The sequence below is a fragment of the Marmota monax genome, unplaced genomic scaffold (genome assembly GCF_021218885.2).
Source record: "Marmota monax isolate L192 unplaced genomic scaffold, Marmota_monax_Labrador192_F-V1.1 WCK01_AAM20220418_F8-fsc00088, whole genome shotgun sequence".
NCBI classification, from domain to species: domain Eukaryota; kingdom Metazoa; phylum Chordata; class Mammalia; order Rodentia; family Sciuridae; genus Marmota; species Marmota monax.
The window spans coordinates 3480350-3499299 of NW_026694492.1; the positions used below are offsets into that span (position 1 = coordinate 3480350).

The 18950-nt window shown below is 34.6% G+C and overlaps 2 protein-coding genes across 4 annotated transcripts in view; one reads left to right on the top strand and one right to left on the bottom strand.

Moving 5' to 3' along the window:
- The window catches only part of Poli (DNA polymerase iota), a 59406-nt gene extending 43391 nt beyond the window's left edge, over positions 1-16015 (top strand). For 2 of the 3 annotated variants that reach the window (XM_058571335.1, XM_046419494.2), the window contains exon 12: positions 2727-10181. The gene's annotated coding sequence lies outside the window, so the exon portion shown is untranslated. Of the gene's footprint in view, positions 1-2726; positions 10182-15380 lie in introns of those variants that run through there. The other variant, XR_009224504.1, reaches the window with a different exon arrangement.
- Stard6 (StAR related lipid transfer domain containing 6) lies at positions 738-18914 on the bottom strand. Its single transcript, XM_046419497.2, is given in 8 exon segments — positions 738-966; positions 5604-5697; positions 8095-8212; positions 9963-10010; positions 10012-10090; positions 15016-15065; positions 15213-17376; positions 18134-18914. Coding segments are annotated over 7 exon segments (708 nt in total). The 5' UTR covers positions 15303-17376; positions 18134-18914.
- Between the last annotated feature and the right edge of the window lie 36 nt (positions 18915-18950).

The window sequence follows — 18950 nt, forward strand, 5'->3', positions numbered from 1 at the left end:
TTCCTACCTGCAATATATGACTGATCCAGTTTTTTCACATCCTTGTCAACACTTGTTATCACTATTTTTAAAAGTCTTAGCCATTCTGATAATAATAATAATTGTTTTGACGTCTCGTTTTGACTGTTATTTGTATTAACCAGTGGTCAATGATGTTGAACATCTTTTCATGAGCTCATTTTCCATCTGCGTATCCTGCTCAGTGAAATGTCCATGGCGTTGGGTCTGTTTTCTAGTTGGATTGTTAATTAAAATGTGGAGTTTTAAAGCTCTCTCTCATTATCTAAATACATCATGTTTTGGATACACATCCTTGCAGATACTTTCAGTCTACACTTGTCTTTTCATCCTCTGTTTACAGCATCTTTCACATAGTATACATTTTAAATTTTATGATAAAAATTTCCTTTTATGAATCCTGCTTTTTTTGGTTCATGTTAAAGAACTCTGCTTAGATGTAGGTTACGAAGATGTTTTCCTAAAGGTTTTATGGTGTTATGCTTTGCATTTACATGTTCTGTTTTGAGTTAATTATTATGTATGGTGTAAGGACATGTCAAAGCCGCAGGATATGAGGTGCTCTAATGCCATTTGCAGAAAGGCTACCTGTACTCCATTGAATTGCCTTTGATCTTTTGTCAACATCAAATACGATTTAATACACTTAGGAGGATAGTGTATTTTTACCTATTCCAATGTTCTTTCCTTCACCATACTTACTAACAGTTTGTATGGTCTTAAATCTCTGATTTAATAGCAGAAAGGCCTTATTTCTTCTTTTGGAATGATGCATGACCATTATGATGTCCACGTCCTGATGGGGCTTTGTGAGTCTTTATTCCATCTTTTGCACTGAGGATGAAGCTTACCAAGTTAGAAGGCATGGTCTTTTCAATTATTGATAGGGACAGTTTTCCTCTCATTTCGGTTTGGACAAACATCACTAGTTTGGAATATGCTGGGTTTCTGTAAGCAAAGGAAGAGTTAAGATAAATAATTTATAGATTTATCTATTGAATTTGCCAGTTTATGGAAAGCAGGATTCTTGTCTTATTCACCATGGATTCCTTTCATAGTCCTTATGATAGGCTAGTTACTGAAAGAAGTGGCGGGAGTGGAGGGTGGGGTGGAGGGGGATGATAGAGTGATTTGTAGTCACATTCTTTTTTTTTAAATATTGTTTTAGTTGTAGATGGACACAATACCTTTATTTTATGTGGTGCTGAGACTCAAACCCAGTGCCTTACATGTGCAAGGCGTGCACTCTACCACTGAGCCATAACCCCAGCCCCTGTAGTTACATTCTTATAAATAAAAATTTTACTTAAAACTATTAAGTACTTAGAAAATATATTAAAATCTTCAACAGAATATATATTAAAATCTTTAGCTTTAGGCATCTTTTCCTTTTTTTCATTTTATTGACTTTCAAAAATAATATGCATATAATTTAAAAGTTATAGGCATTTGTCAAATGTACATGTATATATATATATATAAAGTTTTTTTAAAAAATGAGACATATTTATTTTTCTGCAACTAGTTTTATTTTCTTCTTAATAGAATATAGTGCATTTTCATCTGCATTTTTACTTATAGATCTGTTTAATTTTTTCCTATGGCCATCTATAATATTTTATACTCAGTACTCCTTTTATAGACTATCATTTAGGTTTTTTCTTACTTTTTCTACTATAAATAAAACTGCAACAAAACATCTTTGTGATGTATCCAGTCACACTTTTATTAGTACTTAGAATATCTGGGTTGATCATTTAACATTTGGATGTGCTATTTTCAAATTGCCCTCTAAGAAGACTAGTATTTATAATCGTTTGTTTTGTTTGTGGTGCTGGAAGTTGAACCCAGGGCCTTATACATATCAAGCAAGTGAATGATCACTGAGTTTACACCCCAGCCTTTTTCATTTTTATTTTGAGATAAGGTCTGCATAAATTGCTCAAGTTGACCTTGAACTTGCAACCTCCCTTTCTCAGGGTCCTGAGGAGCATGGGTTACAGGCATGAGTCACCATGTTAGGCAGAGCACTAGTATTTTATATTCAACCCTGAGATCTTCAAACTGGGGTATGAGAATTTGAACACTTTTTTTTTTTTTTTTTGCACTTGAGATTGAACCGAAGGTCACATCAAATTTAGAATTTTGATTTTTAGTTTTTAGTTTAAGACAGGGTCTTGCTAAGTTGTTTAGGGCCTCACTAAATTGCTGAGGCTGGACTCAAACTTGTGATCCTCCTGCCTCAGTCTCCTGAGTTGCTGTGATTATGGGCATGTGCCACCACATCCAGCTTGAATACGTTTAAGGGAATAAAATTTCAAATTTTTAACTTAATTTGATCTCAGAATATGTCTTTGATGGAGATGTGGGCTTGTTGTTTCCCATGACCTATTTAAAATAACTCTTTCCTTGCTTTACAGAACAAAGGCTTGTTTGTCATCCACATTGAAAAGTCCTGGATACTCCCCTAGTACTTTATTGTGGCATGTGCTAATGAAAAATTAATTTATTGGAAGTGAGTTGAGAAAGTGAATGACTAATGATTGGATAATAAATCTTTTTCTAATATCCTCATTAAAAATATTTTTGATAGGTATATGATTCATGATATAGGATCCAGAAGGATTCCAAGGCATAGAATGTCATTTATATTCTTTTCATCTTAACTTATTTATTTATGTAAATAAAGTTTCTCATTTCTAAACCAGGCACAGTGGGGCATGCCTCTGAGACAGAAGAATCACAAGTTGGAGACCAGCCTGGACCTGCAAAGCCCTGTCTCAAAAAAAATTAAAAAAGGACTGGGAAAGTAGCTCTGTGGTAAAGTGCCCCTGGATTCAATCTCCAGTACCAGGGCAAGGGGTAGGCGAAAGGAGTTTCTTAATTTTTTATTTATAAAATAAGAATAGACTTGGTATTGAAAGTTGCCTCACTTATTAGTAATATCCATTTACAGTTAAACAAAATGAGGTAGCAGAAGTCTGTCTTAGTTTGAAACTGAGCTTTACTATTTTCTATGTGTAACCTTGAGAAAGTTAATCTCTGGGTTTCCACTTTATTTTCTATGAACTGGGCATAGGAATATGACCTATTTCTGTGGACACTTTGAGGATAGAAAAGAGTCAATGTGGGGCTGGGTTTGTGGCTCAGAGGTACAGCGTTCACCTAGCATGTGTAAAACAATGGGTTCAATCCTCAGCACCACATAAAAATAAAATAAAAGTATTGTGTTCACCTACAACTAAAAGACAAATATAAAAAAAGTGTCAATGTATGCAAATTGTTTATAACAATGCCTGGAAATAGTGCAAAGTTTTTCTAATAAAAAACTGTTTCCATAGAAGTTTACTTTATGCTTAGTAAGTGTATGACAAAAGTTATAATTTAGAATTTTGATTAATGTGTAATAATAACAACTTAAAAAAGAAGGCATTTAAAAAAAAACTTATGTATACTATGTTCACAGAAATAAAAACAAATTAAAAAACTTAAATCCATGTATTTTTGTAGAAAATTATGATAGGGTAATTAAAAAAGAATTCAAAGCCTAAAATCTATTCCATTAGGATGTGATTATGTGAGGGGAAGAATTTAATTTAAATTGAGGTTAAGGAGGACATAAAATTTCTGACTGCTATAGGTTGCATTTGTGATGGATAAGGGAATGGTAGGTTTCAAGTTGTTATGGTATTTAGAATCTATAAGATACATTTTTAAGGGAGTTATACCCTTTTCATAAATTTAGTCCTATGAAGAAATTGAATGTGAACTTTAAAACATGCAAGGGGGAATACAGTTCTATACAATTCTTTTGGGCAATATGAAGACTGCTGCGCCAACCAATGTGTGCGTGTCCATTTTCTCAAACTCTTCTCTATTCAGAGCTTAGACTATTTTTACAATGCCTGAAATGGCTCGATTGCCAAGTACTTACTAGCAGTTTGTATGGCGCTCAAATCTCTATCTGAATTTACTATGGATTGATACACATAAGGAAGCATTTCCAGTATTTACTAGCAAGTTAAGTTACTGCTGATGATATGTTTTACAAGTGACCTGCATGCCTTGTTCACGAATGTAGGCTGATCAAAATACTGGGCTTCATAGAAAGAGAAAGTAAAAAAAGAATCTTTTAAAAAAATCTTAATTTAAAAAAAAAAAATCAGTATCTTTCCCTGAATCTGTGAATGAGACTGTATATATCCTACTCCAGCAGGATGGGAGGCAAAGTTCCCACCCAGAGCTTTGGCCCCATGGTTTCTGCAGTGGAAAGTTAAGAGTGACAAGGTGCAAGAAGGGTGCTTGCCTGTGAAGCACACTTTAGAATGTATAATTTCCCAAATAAAATCCCTGCTGATAACAGATTAACTCACTGATTTAAAGTAATACTTCTTTGTTTTGTTCTCTCCTGCTATGGGGAATAAAATCTGGGCCATACATTTAAAACAAATGAGTGGAAAGAGCACACATGATTTTTATTGTCATTTATACCAATGATCTTGTCAATTATTGTTAAAAAATAGTTTTTTAGTTCCCCAATTCAGTACAGGAAACACTGAGGATCATAGGTCTAACAATTCGTTTTATTTTAGCTTTTATTGTATGAATACAAAGTTTTACACCTTTTTTTATGTGGCAATACCTTCTACTTAATAAGAAATCATTAGGCATAAATTAAAGCTTAAGGAATTTGTGAAATGATATATGTTGAAATAGAGTTCATGTTTTATATTATCTCTTTATCCCTAGGCTGGCCACCGGTCAGCAGTAACCTATCTCTGATTTCTCCAGCTTTTCCCTTATCTGAAGGTACCTATTTGGATGTCTCATTGTATAGGTTGTCTGCTGGAGCAAGGCAGTCCATTTGAAAAAATTTCTTTAAGATAAAGCAATCATTGCTGGTAAATTTCAGGGGAATTTATTTCTAATTCACAAGACTCCCTAATAATTTATAGAAGTGAGTAATGGAGAAATGGAGAACATCAGGGAAAGTTTAACCACAGGGGAATGTTTGTATGTATTTGACTAATCCCAGAAACCTCAACTTATATTTTACAGGAAATTGCCCATTCTGATCATACTTCAGATGAAAATAAGGTTTAGAAAAGTTGTTTTAGGCTGTTGGAATTTTTTTCAAATTTGTGTATGTGACTGCAATAGGAGCATAGGACTGTAGAGGAAGCAGATACTTAGACTTCAGATTAATCCTCACTGATGTTAGATCCAGGTTCCCACCCAGAAGTAAGCAATTTCAGAACCATTATAATTGTATTTAAAATTGTAAATTATAGAAAAAAAGTTATTTTAAAAATGGCACTTAGGGATAGTTTTTTTAAATATTTTTTTTAGTTGTAGGTGAACACAATATCTTCATTTTATTATTTTTATGCGGTGCTGAGGATCAAACCCAGTACCTCACACTAGGTGAGCGCTCTACCACTAAGCTACAACCCCAGCCCCAACAATCCCCCACCCCCAACAGAATATGCTGGCACACGTTTCTACTGATGAACAGGAATACTGAACTAAATCACAAGTTGAACTAAAAAAAACTGCTAAAATACATAAATGCAAATAACACTTACTCTTTCAGAGGTGAACATACATAGCCACAAGGATGGTTATAACCTCGGACATAATTTGAAGATGGAGGATATTCTGGGAAATCCACACTTTTAGCTAAGAGATTAAAAAAATATTAAAATGAAACCTAATTCACAAAGATAAAAACTATTGCCAGAAGCATATTTTAGAAATATATAACACTTATTTTAATTTAGTTATCAATTATCAACATTAGCATTAATTTTATAGGTATATACATTTGCAATAGTATTTCTAAACATGCTGTTATCTTTTTGTTTTTAATTTTTAATTTTTTTAATTATAGATGAACAAAATATCTTTATTTTGTTTTTATTTTTATGTGGTGCTAAGGATTGAACCCAGCACCTTACATGTGGGAGGAAAGTGCTCTCCCCACTGAGCCACAACCCCAGATCCCTGCTATTATATTTATTGCTTTTAACAGTTTTTCTTGTATAAAAATTACTTCCTGAGATTTGAAACAAAAGAAGAAATAGCAAAAAGACCATTAATGTCATGGTTTGAATTATTTTTTATTAATTAAAAAAAAATAAAATGTTTAAAGTGACTAGTTTAAAAATGCTCTCTTTCGCTAATTCCCTATAGCTAACTGCAAAGTATAAAGATCAGTAGAATTTGTTTTAGTAATTATACAGAAAAGTATCTAAATTGTATGTAAATGCAGACAGAGGTGATTTAATTATGATTTAATTTATGGCTATATATACTCTTTCTAAAATCTTTTTTAAAAAATATGTTTATTTGGGGGCTGGGGTTTTGGGTCAGCGGTAGAGCGCTTGTCTAGCACGTGTGAGGCACTGGGTTCGATCCTCAGCACCACATAAAAATAAATAAAATAAAGGCATTGTGTCCAACTACAACTAAAAAAATTTTTTAAATATATGTTTATTCTACACAACTAAATCCTGTTCTTGTCAGAGGTGGTTAATTTTATTATGTGATTTGAACATAAGCAATCTGTTATATGGGAAATACAATCTGAAACAGGTTTAAAAGCCTATATGGTTGAATGAATTTTCCATTTTTGTATAAGTATCTTAACAGAGACTATTACATTGGCCTAATGGTACTTCCAGAAGTAACAGTAAAATATTTTTCTCTATTTAAAATATGAAGATTATACTTGTATTTTGTTTTCAAAGAAATAAGTCTACAAACAGGCATGCATGTGTTTTTTATGAGGTACACAGTATGGTAGTCAGCACTTATTTTGGAAAATCAGACCAGAGGTTTTTATTTCTGGTTCAGCTGCTTATTAGTATGCAACTTAATTTCCTAACTGCTTAACTTCTGTGAACTTCAGTTTTGTCAATAATGAAAATGCATGCAAAATATTTAGCTCAAAGCAAGGTTCAGAGTAAGATAAATAAAACTAAGAAAATAACCCACAAGTATTCATCAAAAATTCATTCAATAGAAACTTCTTATAGCAAATTCAGTAGTGATTTCTGCACTAAATGACTGATTACCTTTAGTTGTTGGTTTTACCCTCTGTGCTTTTAAAAATTTCTATCTGATCACTAACAGATAGAAATGGTCTGATATCTAAATATAGAAAATAACAGATTCAGACAAGACAGCATTTTGTATTGTAGGTAATTGATACATTTTATGTTCTGTCATTTCAAAAATGAGACAAAAATATGTGAAGATGATGAACATCAGCTCTTAGTGGCCTGCTGCAAAACAGAACAAAATGGATTTGAGTGACAGCAATTAGTTAGACTGGGCAGAGTAACTGAAACTTTGTTGGGAAATGCTAATTAAACGTAATTGTCTCTATCCCCACAGTAGAGGAAACTATTCAGAAAAGAATGGTAAAATTAAATCAATTACAAAGAAAACCAGGGATCTTTGCCACTATTCTCCCAAAGTCTCTCCACCATAAGTTATTAATGTCTACCACAACTTGGTATGTTTTGAGTCAATAATGCAAGCAAGGAAATGGTTACACATTCACATTTTACAGAATGACATATTTGCAAAGGAGATGCTAAGCATATATCAAGGTCTTCAGTTTTTAAAAGAAATTAAAGCACATTTATGTAATGACCCATCTAGTGGAAATTTCTTCAATAGTTACTTCAATCATTTACTATATATGGCCATTCTAAGAAATTGAAGTATAAAATTATATATCCAAAAATTTAATTTTGCTTCTATGATTTAAAAAATGTATATCTTGAAGTTTTAGTCTATAGGCACCTCTATCTATTAAGTCCTACAGAGTTTATGCTGTAAAAGTCCAGAAGATGATATAATCATTGACTATTATATACATGACACCTCCTAAGCTGGGTGAAATATATATTTATCTACTTGATGCATGTATGTATTTGTCCTACTGAGTAAATAAAAAATTAAAGGAAATAGCTGAAAATAAGAGTTTCTTCCTAACTGCATATAAGGGAAAAGTTTTATTAATGACTCATTGTAATTCCAAGATGTGAGCAAAACATTTCAACTTACAACTGATAATGTTCATGTTCCCTTCACAGCGCTTGATGTATACTAAGTCGATAAAGTCTCGGGGGGAAATGGAGCCCATGGCAAAACTTTGTGTTATGGTATGACATATAAATGTGTCCTGCAACAAATCAAATCACAAAGATTGCAAACATTATTTAATATTTACCATTTGTATTGTTCCCCAAGGAACTATATTGCACACGTTGCATCTCTATTTGGAAAAAGCAAGGCTTTGCAGTTTTCAGATCATTATCATCAAATCAGCTTGCATTTTCAGTGTTGAAGGGGCATGAGATCTACAATTATGAGTGTAGAAGATTCAGGGAGTACTTAAGATTGTCTACTCTTTTAATTTTTAGATGTAGAAATCTGGATTACTATGAGGTGTAACTAGCGGTTCTTGCCAATTTTATTCTTGCCCTTTATAACCCATTCTCCTATTCATTGCCGGAACTATTAATCGTCATACTATTCTTGTCAAGTCCTAGCCATCATAATGCTTAATATCATCTGATATTATCTTTTTAATTGCTTACTTGCTTATTATGTCTCTTCTGAGGGAATGTAAGCTCTGTGAAAGAATGGACACTTTCTGTCTTGTATTCCCAATGCCTGAATAGTGGGTGCTCCAGTGTATTTGTGGAATGAATTCATTTGTTAAAAAAACATAAATATCTGTCTGGGGAGGAAGGGACTGGAATAAATCAGGATCCTTTTACAAAACAGATTCTTTTTTCATTATTATTACTATTATTAAATATTATTATTAAATAATAATAATAATAATAATAAGAAGAATGTTTTCAAGCTTTTTTTTTTGGTACCAGGGATTGAACCCAGTGTCACTAAGCCATTGAGTCACATCTTCAGCCCTTTTCTCTTCTATTATTATTATTATTATTATTTTATGGTGCTGGGATTGAACCCAGGGCCTTGTGCATGCAAGGCAAGCACTCTACCAACTGAGTATATCCCAAGCCCCCAAACAGATTCTTAAGAGGGAAAAAACAAACAGTAACATAAATGGAGAATAAATTTTAATATATCACAGTAAGAATTGTTTTTCATTTTGGGTGCTTACTTTTATAGCAGTTTTAATGAGTGAGATCTGTCGTGTGCTGCATGAATGTTAAGAGTCCTCTACGTTGTTTGTCTCCCCTTGTTTCTACCTGTTTACCACGTATCATTCTTTCTCTACGTCATCCTCTCCTGATCTTTTTCACTCTATTTTCACTTTCCTGATCTTTTCTTCCATCCCCTTTTAAAATACTCACCTCTCACGTTCACTCTTCCTCTCACCTGTCTTCAACTTTCTACTGTGATCACCTATGTTTTTCTGTTCTTTTTATTATCCCTCTTCATATCTATTTAACTAAGACAATGTATTTGAAAGTATTTCTAAACTGCAGCCTTTTATGTAATGATACTTCTTTACTTTATATTTTATCTTTAATCCTCAGTGCCACATGCTGTTTGTTTGGAAGTCCTAATAGCAGATATCTGCATTGTTCCTGTTTTGTAATGTAATATAACTAAAATATGTCTTGATTTCCATGCAGGAATGCTTAATTTTTGTTTTCTATGTCATGGAGGTAAATCCCCGAGAGTTCAGATCCCTAATAACAAAAGGTACAAGAGACTTTGCCAGATTCAAAATGTGATATGTATTTACAAACAGAATGATGTTAATTGTAATTAAACTCTTGATTAATAAGGAGAAAAGTTTTAAGAATTTTATAAAAACTTTCACTCATTTGAATCTATAAATACTAAGTGTCTACATACATTGTTTCAATAAACAAATCATTAAGATATAAAACTAAAGATGCATTGACACAGAAAAGTCTAGTATTAAAAAAATAAATTACCGAATCAATCCTGTGTATCATATTGTATACTTTCAATGCTTTATCCCAATGCAACTCTGTTTCCAGGTTGGTAGAGGAAATCAGATAGTTTAAATGTTGATTCTGGAATTATCCCTTCAACACGATATCTATAGTTAACAAAATAAAGAAAATTTAATACTTAAGTTTAAGCTGATAATAAGCTGCTATCAAATTTGAAGACAGGCAAATTTAACGAATAAAAACCCTGAAGGTAATACTCAACGTGTATCTGAAATACTTGCAATTAAGATTTTGGATTTTTTAGATTTTGGAGTACCTGCATATACATAATAAGATATCTTGGGAGAAACCTCGTTGAATCACAGAATTCATTTACATTTCATATACACATAGCCCTGAAGGTGATTTGTCTGTGTGTGTATGTTACTGGGGATTAAACCTAAGGCGTCACACTTGCTAGTAAGTGCCCCACCACAAAGCTGCATCCCCCGCCCTTTTTATTTTATTTTGCCATAAGGCCTCACTAAGTTGCCTAGGCTGGCTTTGAACTTGGAGCCTCCTGTCTCAGTCTTCCAAGTCACTAGGATCACAGGTGCTGAATATAATGTAACACAATATTTTAAATAATTTTGTGAATGAACAAAGCTTCATGGTATGAAGTTACCCACTCATGGTATCATGTTTTGTGCTTATGAAGTTTTACATTTGGAATATCTCAGGTTTCAGCCTTGAATTACAGATTTTCAACTTGTGTCAGCAATTTAGTACACTAATATCCAACTGGAAGTAGCAATGCTTATTTAAACGTGTACTGCAATAATTGAATTTCCAAGTTAATTTTTCTACTAATTTTGTTTGCAATATTTCAATGATCATCTTTTTTAAAGGGTTGTTTTTATTTATAGTTTTCTGAAGTCTTTCCACTAACATTTACCTGCTGTTTTTATCATAAGCCAATGATCATTGATGAGAAATTTGTGTGGTTTGTACCTCATGGCTCTGATTTTTATTTATTTATTAATTTTGGTACTGGGGATTGAACCCAGGGGCCCACTGAATCACTGAGCCACACATCCCCAGCCCTTTTTTAATATTTTATTTAGAGACAGGGCCTTGGTGAGTTGCTGAAGCTGGCTTTGAACTCAGGATCCTTCTGCTTCTGTGTCACAAGCCACTGGGATCACAGGCAGGCGCCATTGCATCTGGAGCCCTGACATTTAAGAACATAATATGGTCTAGAGCAGGGTCAGTTGGCTCTTCAGTAGAAGTCTGGATGATAAATAATGAGCTTTGCAGGTCACATTAAACTCTGCTAGTGTAGAGGTAAAACATCCATAGATAACATAATGAATGGATATGGCTGTGCTCTAATTAAGCTTCATAGATTTTGAGTTTTGAATTTCATTAATTTTCACATGTAAGGAAACATTCTTGTTTTGATTTTGTTTCATCCATGTGAAAAATATAAAAGTCATTCTTAGTTTTAAGGCTGTGCAGAAATAGGCAGCAGTCCAGATGTATTCTGCTTGCAGTTGTTTGTCAACCACTGGCCTAAAGGAACTAACACTGTTCCAAGAGTAAATTCCAGCTTACCATCAACAACATGGGAAAATAAACCTTCGTGTATGTTTGGCTGTATACCAATGAAATTAAGACAGTGTGAGAAAACTGAATTCAAGCTCAATATTAACATAAGATTGACAGATGAAAATAAAGTCAGAACAGTGTGGGTCACTCTTTCTCCCTTTGTCTTTCTTTTCAAAGCAAGGGAATAAGTTTAAGAAAAATCAAACTTCTAAACTTTTGAAATTTAAATTTCTTCAGGAAGTGAGGTAAAAAATAATACTATTACTATAGAAAATAGTTGTTATATTTGTAAAACATTATTACTCTGAGCCTTTGCTTTTATACTTTGGTAAGCAAGGAATTCATTAGACTACTTCTCTGTATGTGAATTTTTCTCTAAAATTTTAGTTGAAGCCAGGCTTGGTGGCATAGGACTGAAATCCCAGAGAATTAGATGCTGAGGCAGAAGGATTGCAAGTTTAAGGCCATTGGGAAATTTAGTGAGACTCTGTCTTAAAAGAAAAGAAAAAAGCCAGGCATGGTAGCATATGCCTGTAATCCCAGTGGCTGGGGAGGGTAAGGCAGGAAGACCACAAGTTCAAAACCAACCTCAGCAATTTGGCAAGAGTGTAAGCAATTTAATAAGACCATGTCTTAAAATAAAAATTAAAAAAGTGCTGGGGATGGGACAATACAGTGGTTAAGTGCCCCTAGGCTTAATCCCTAGTACCAAAAAATAAAAAAATAAATAAAAAGGCTGGGGGATGAAGTTCACAGGTAGAGTTCCCCTAGGTTCAATCCCCATAAAATAAACTAAAATAAAAATTTAATTTAAAATTGTTGGTTTCTAATTTTTTCTGTGAGCTATTCTCAAATTCCTTCATGTAAATGTTCCTTCCTTCAGATCAACAAAGTTTTTTTATTTTTGAAAAAATATGAATTAATGTTAAGTAGGTGTCTTACTTTAAGACTTCTTTAAATCTTAAGAGTGAATCTCCAAGAAGAGACTGTATGGAGTGTTTTGAAAATTTATTTGACCCTGCAAATCATTTTTCCCCTGTAGTGCATTTTGACAGTTTACATTTCTCCCAGACTCTAGTTTGGCAAACCATATTGGACAATAGTATATATCTCATAGGTATATAATGTTTATGTCTGGTTACTCATTCTAAATTCAAATGTATGTTTCTTACTTTGATTATTTGCAGTTCTTTTAAACTGTGAAGATGTGAAGCAATGGAAAAATGTAAGCTCCCCTTGATTGGTGGTAGTCTCACTTTCTTGCTCTCCTCTGGGTAATGTAAACTTTCAAATGAGGCATACCAACCTGGCCAACATGCCCAACTTGATTTTCTTTGTTAGCACCTAAATATATGCCATAACTAATAAAAATATTATATATATATATATATATATATATATATATATATATATATATATATATATCTCAACAAGTATAAACTGCACCAATCATACTCTTTCTGGACATAACCATAGAAAATTTAGAAGAATCAGTGGGCTGTGATTGAAAAACATGCATGCAAAATTAAGTTTCATGTACTTTTTATTAATTTTAGTTTTGAAATATAATTAAAGAAGGGTTTGACAAATCCACTGTGCAGTAAGCAGTCTCTAAAACCTCCCCAATAAACCCCACCTCCTGATATTGACACCCTGAGTAATCCCCTCCATTTTGAGTCAGGACTGTATGTGGTAATTCACTTAATATTGCAAATGTGATGGGATGTAACTTCTAAGATTAGGTTGTGGATTAGGTTGGCTTTTATCTTGTTTGCTCTATTTCTTGCTCTCTCCTAGATCCCTCACTCTGAGGTAAGTAACCTGTCATGTATTTTTTTTTTAAGTTGTTGATGGATATTTATTTATTTATATGTGGTGCTGAGAATCAAACCCAGTGTCTCACACATGCTAGGCATGTGCTGTATCACTGAGCCACAGCCATAGCCCAACCTGTCATGTCTTAATAGTTCTATGGAGAGGCCCACAGATCAAATAACAAAGAAGGTTCTAGCCAAGAACCATCAAGGAACTGAGGCCCTCAGTCTAACAAGCCCACAAGGAACTGAATTTGTGATACTATGTGAATGAGCTTGAAAATAGACCTTCCCTTAACTGAACATTCAAGTGAGCCCTAGGCCCCAGCTGACATCTTAGGGACACTTTTGAGAAACTGTCTGATATAGAGGAATCAGGCTAAGCTGTGCCTGGAAAAATGTCTAAGATACTAAATTATAGTGTAATTTGTGCATCAATATATAACTGGTACACAATGCACATAAATTCCATTCAAAATGTGAGTACAAAAAGTTCTAATTGTTTAGTTTTGCAACAGTAAAATATCTCTGATAAAAAATTTCAATAAACTTTGAAACAGAGAGTTTGAAACAGCCTAAGGGAGGCTATTTGACAGGATCTTTGCATTATATATAGTACCTTGCTTAAATAAATACTCCAGACATATTTGTAGACTAAATGAACAACTTTCAAAGTTTCTTTGATGCATAGGTTTCTGCCTACATTGGTTTTGTCTGAAAGGTAATAAAAAGTCACATGATCCAAAAATTTATTTCCTTGGAGGGCCTAGACTTGACTGTACTCATTCTTTGCATCATTGTTTCTATAAGTGCCACTTTAGTCACTAATTATTTAGATAACAGGAAAGCAGTATTTTTCTCATAACTGTTAAAAATGAATGGGAAAAATCATACCAGCTTTGTCCAATAGTAGAAAATTAGATGTACAAGATACATTTTAGTAAGCAGTTCAAAGGAGTGGATTCTAAATGAAAAGGAATTGAATAAAATTTGGTCTTCTTAACAATACATGATGATCTGAAGAAACTGATGTGATATCATAGGCAATAAGTGAATAACTCTAAAGAAGTTAGAAAACGTCAGCACAATTTCCCTTAATGTGCTTGCATATGAAGAAGTAGGATCCTCAAATATTTCCTTAAAAGCAACCTCTAGAAAAAATTGCATGTATCGGCAAGAGAAATAAAATGAGGAAGAAAACTACTTTTTATGGTTCATTTAAAAGGAAAGGTGAAGAGTTTAGAAGACCATAAAATACTACTGCTAGCTAAAAAATACCAATGTGCTTTTATAAGTTAATTATTTCTTGAAGTGCAAATTTCCTATATTCATGAATTATTCACTAGAAGGGATTTTTTTTTTTTTTGGTGGTACTAGGAATTGAACATAGGGCCTTGTACATGCCAGGCAAGTGCTTGACCGCTGAGCTACACACCCAGTTCAAAAGGATTTATTTATGTTTTTGTGTGATTATCTTCAGGTGTAAAAATAAAGGATGAGATGGTATGTAATTGGTTTATTATATTAATACTACATTTCAGCCTATTGACTAAATAATGTTTCTTGATTATTATCATATAATGTTGTAGTTAATGAAGCAGAATTAAGTTCCAGATAAAATAATGCCATTGAATTTAAAAAAATGAATGGAAATAGGAACATGTACTCACAGATTTCCGAGGAATTTTCTAGATGCCTTACTGGAAACAGTTATCTTTTTCTCAAAGGGGAATAAAAATCCAGAAATAAATTGTCAATTATAGAAAAAATACATTTTTCTGCTTCATAAAAGAAAAATATTTAAAAAAATGTTTTTATAGTAAATTCTCAAAAAAAAAATTCTTGAAATATATTTAACTTTTCTTACTGAAATTTTAACCACTTTCCAGCCGGATGTATCTTGATTGTAACTTAAAACTTCTTGAGCAGTTTGTTGGGCAATTGCCTTATAGTCCATCTATCTGTAAAGTTTTAGAAACAAATGATTGATAAGAACATAATCATATGAAAACTTTGTTTTCTCTTGTTAAGACAGGATTCCACCAAGTTGCTCAGGTTGGTCTTCAACTCATGGGTTCAAGAGATCCTCCTTCCTCACCTCCCAAGTAGCGGGACTACAGGTGTGTATACCTAGCTCACATACAAACTTTTAAAATGCTACATTCTGGGAGCTGGGGTTGTGGCTCAGAGGTAGAGCGCTCGCCTAGCATGCGTGAGGCACTAGGTTCAATCCTCAGCACCACATAAAAATAAATAAAGATATGTGTCCGCCTCTGCCTAAATAAAAAAACAATTTTAAAAATGCTGCATTCCATTTTAATATAATTTCTATAATACCTGTCATCTAGCAATGCAACATAATTACTTTTTGATTGCATGCATGGGTGAATCCCTTTCTCTTTTATAATCTTTCAAATGAGAAACTGTGGTAATAGTAGGAAAAGCCAAACTTTTGCAAACACACAAACCTGAATTAAATCTTGTTTCTGCCACTTATTTTGTAAAGCATATTACTTAATATTTGTTTTTTAAATTTTCCTCTTGGTGTAAAATTGAGATAATACCTATTCTGTAGAATTAGCATAAGGATTAGATGAGATACTGTATTTAAATATTGTATTTCAGTGTCTGTTATATAAGAGTCATTCAATAAATCATTATTATTTTGTTCATGTGCTCTTGGGAATTGACTTTTTAAAAATGAGTGGCAGTGACACTACATGATCTGATCCTTTGTTTCCTGTTCACTTAGCTACAAACATACTGACCTCCTGGCTGTTCCTTAAATATAACCAAGCAACTTTGTACCTCAGGGTCTTTGTACTTGCTATTCCCTCTGCTTGGAAAACTCTTCTCCAATGTGTTTACATGACTGATGTGGTTTGATTGGTGTCTTTCTTTAAATGCCACGTCCTCAGAAAGGATCAGATTTAAATCTATTCAATTTAAACACATTTACTGAACTGCTACTTGAACTTAGGTACTGCAATGGACTGAATGCTTTTGTCTCCCTAGAAATTCACATGTCAAAATCCCAACCTCCAATACAATGTTATTAGGAGATGGGACCTTTGGAAGGTAATTATTAGTCATGAGGACAGAGACCTCATGAATGAGACTATAGTGTCCAAATAAGAAATCGCAGAGTTCATTTGCCTTTTCTGCCATGTGAGGACAAAGCCAGAAAGTGACAGCCGAAAGGTGGCAATATGCAACACGGAAGAGGGTTTTCACAAGAAACCAATATGATGGCAGCCTGATCTCAGGCTTCCAGCCTCCAAAATTGTGAGGAACAAATTCATTTACTGTTTATGAGCCACCCAGTTTATAGTAATCTTGAAGCAACTTAAAGGTACAGCGGTAGGAATAGCAAAGAAGTTGAGTAACATAATGTTGTTCCTGTGAATTGAGTTCAGAAAGCTGTAGACTCACTGGCCCTTCTGCCCATCAAACCAGTTTTCAATTAGGGAAAGCTGACAGGTATGGTGCAAAGAATCAAAAACAGCTGGACTCAAATGCTAACCTTGCCACTTATCAGCAGCTGTATTTTTGAATAAGTTGCTTAATTTTAACTTAAATTTCCACATTTATAAGTTGGGATAATAATATCCCATGGAGTCTACAAGGATTAAGTGCCTGAAACAATGAGGGCCTTGTGATAATTGACCAAAAAAGTTAGTGTCTTTTCTTAAAATGGACACACTTAACATCATCATTAATTTTTTTTTCAAAACGCTGCCTCCTTGAGCACATTAATAAACCATCTTAAGAGTTTAATTATCATGTTAAACCTCTTCAAAAACTCCTTATGTTGGATCATAAATTTATTTCTTGTTTAGTTCTCCAGCAAGGCACAACAGGTAGATACCTTTTTTTTTAATATTAGAAAAGCTTTACTAAACCATTATAACCTCCTCTTTACTTCTAGTAGATCCTTGTTTCTTTACCTTTCCTAACAAATCTAGTCCAGAATTTTAGCAGTCATTGAGACTCTTCTCCAAATCCTCATAGAAACCTCCATATCTGTTAACCTGGAAGGAAACAAAGTGAAAAAGAATTACTTTGATCCATTAATTAGGTCAATATATTTGATAATTTCCTTCAAATATTCTCAGTGTCCTTCATTTATACTTTGTGTGTTTGTTAGGAAATTTTGCTCTATATGACCCAAGATAGAAGAAAAAGTTAGTACAAGACACTTTAAAGATACTGTTTATGAAGAGCCTTTAGAAACTAAAAAAAAAAAAAAAAAAAAAAAACCAGATTATAAAATATTTAGTAGAATGTAGATTTTTTTTCTGAATAGATTTTAATTAAAATTATGAAAGTAACTGTGGCATAAACTTTTTTTCTCCCCTAACTCATCACCAACTCATCTTTAAGCCCAGTTTGGTCATTTGTCCTAATTTTAAACAAGTCCTAATTTTTTAAGCTCATGCCATTAATTGTCCTTGGCTGATCCCTGACCTGGGCTTTTCCTAACATATAATCATTTTCTAACAGCGACTTACTTGACATTGATTGATCTAAAAATTTCAGATTATCACTAGCTATAAACTCCTGCAGAGACTGTCTTATTGTTTTCTTATCAATAACTCTGATCAGTAACAATTTAATTTCAATTAAATTCAGTTTCGTTGAACCACTAAACTGAATTTTATAGCTTCTGGACTTTTATTTGCTAAAAGAAATGGGAAGGCAAAGTTTAGCAGGTGAGAGAGGCTAAGGCCTCGGGATGCCTCAGCCTGGGGAAAGTAGAAACAGCCAACAAGACTTCAGTGGTGTTACCTGGTGACATACTGGATGAGCTGGAAAGCGTTCAGATGGAGTATTAGACAAGGACGTCTTCACCCACAGGGTCAGTGGAAAATAAACATAAACAAATATTGAGATGGCATCTTTTTCTGACACACCAGTTGGATGAACTGGATTCTTGGCGCCTCACATCCTGTCCCAGCCGTGGAGGTAGGTTCACACATGCTGGTTTTGGGTCTTTACATCTGTCTGTATGAACGCCCTGTTTCTGGGCTGCCTGACTGGGCCCCCAATCCGTGGTGGTCACTGCCATTCTTCCCTGGGAATCAAGGTCCCCAAGGGGTTTGTTAAATCCCATCCCAGGCCCAGCTGCCTTCTGCAATCCTGCATCTGCTCTGGGTACCAGGAGCCGGCTGCGAGCCCAGGAGGGCCGGCTCCGCGTGGGACGGGCGACTAAGGAGCGCGGGAAACAGGTGGCGGGGAAGCTGCCTGCTCGGGACGCCTCAGCCTGGGAGGGCCTTCTCGGGAAGCCGGAGGCCGAGCTCACGTGCAAAGACCAGGACGAGGGGCCTGCCTCTCAGCGACAGGAACCCAGGCTGCTATCGCCCCCCAGTCCCCTCCCCACCGTTCGCCTCCTACAGCCCCGCGCCAGGGTCGGCCTGTGGGCTGCGCAGAGTGGCTGAAAAACGGCGGCGACTGAGGCGAGGACGGAGGCGGGGGCGTGGGGCGCTGCGACGTGGACCGAGTCCAGAACCGCCCCCTCCCAACCCAAAGAGCAGACCCGGCAGAACTCCACGTTCCGCGACCTAACGCCCCAGCACCCCCGCCCGCGCCCGAGCGCCGCGCACGC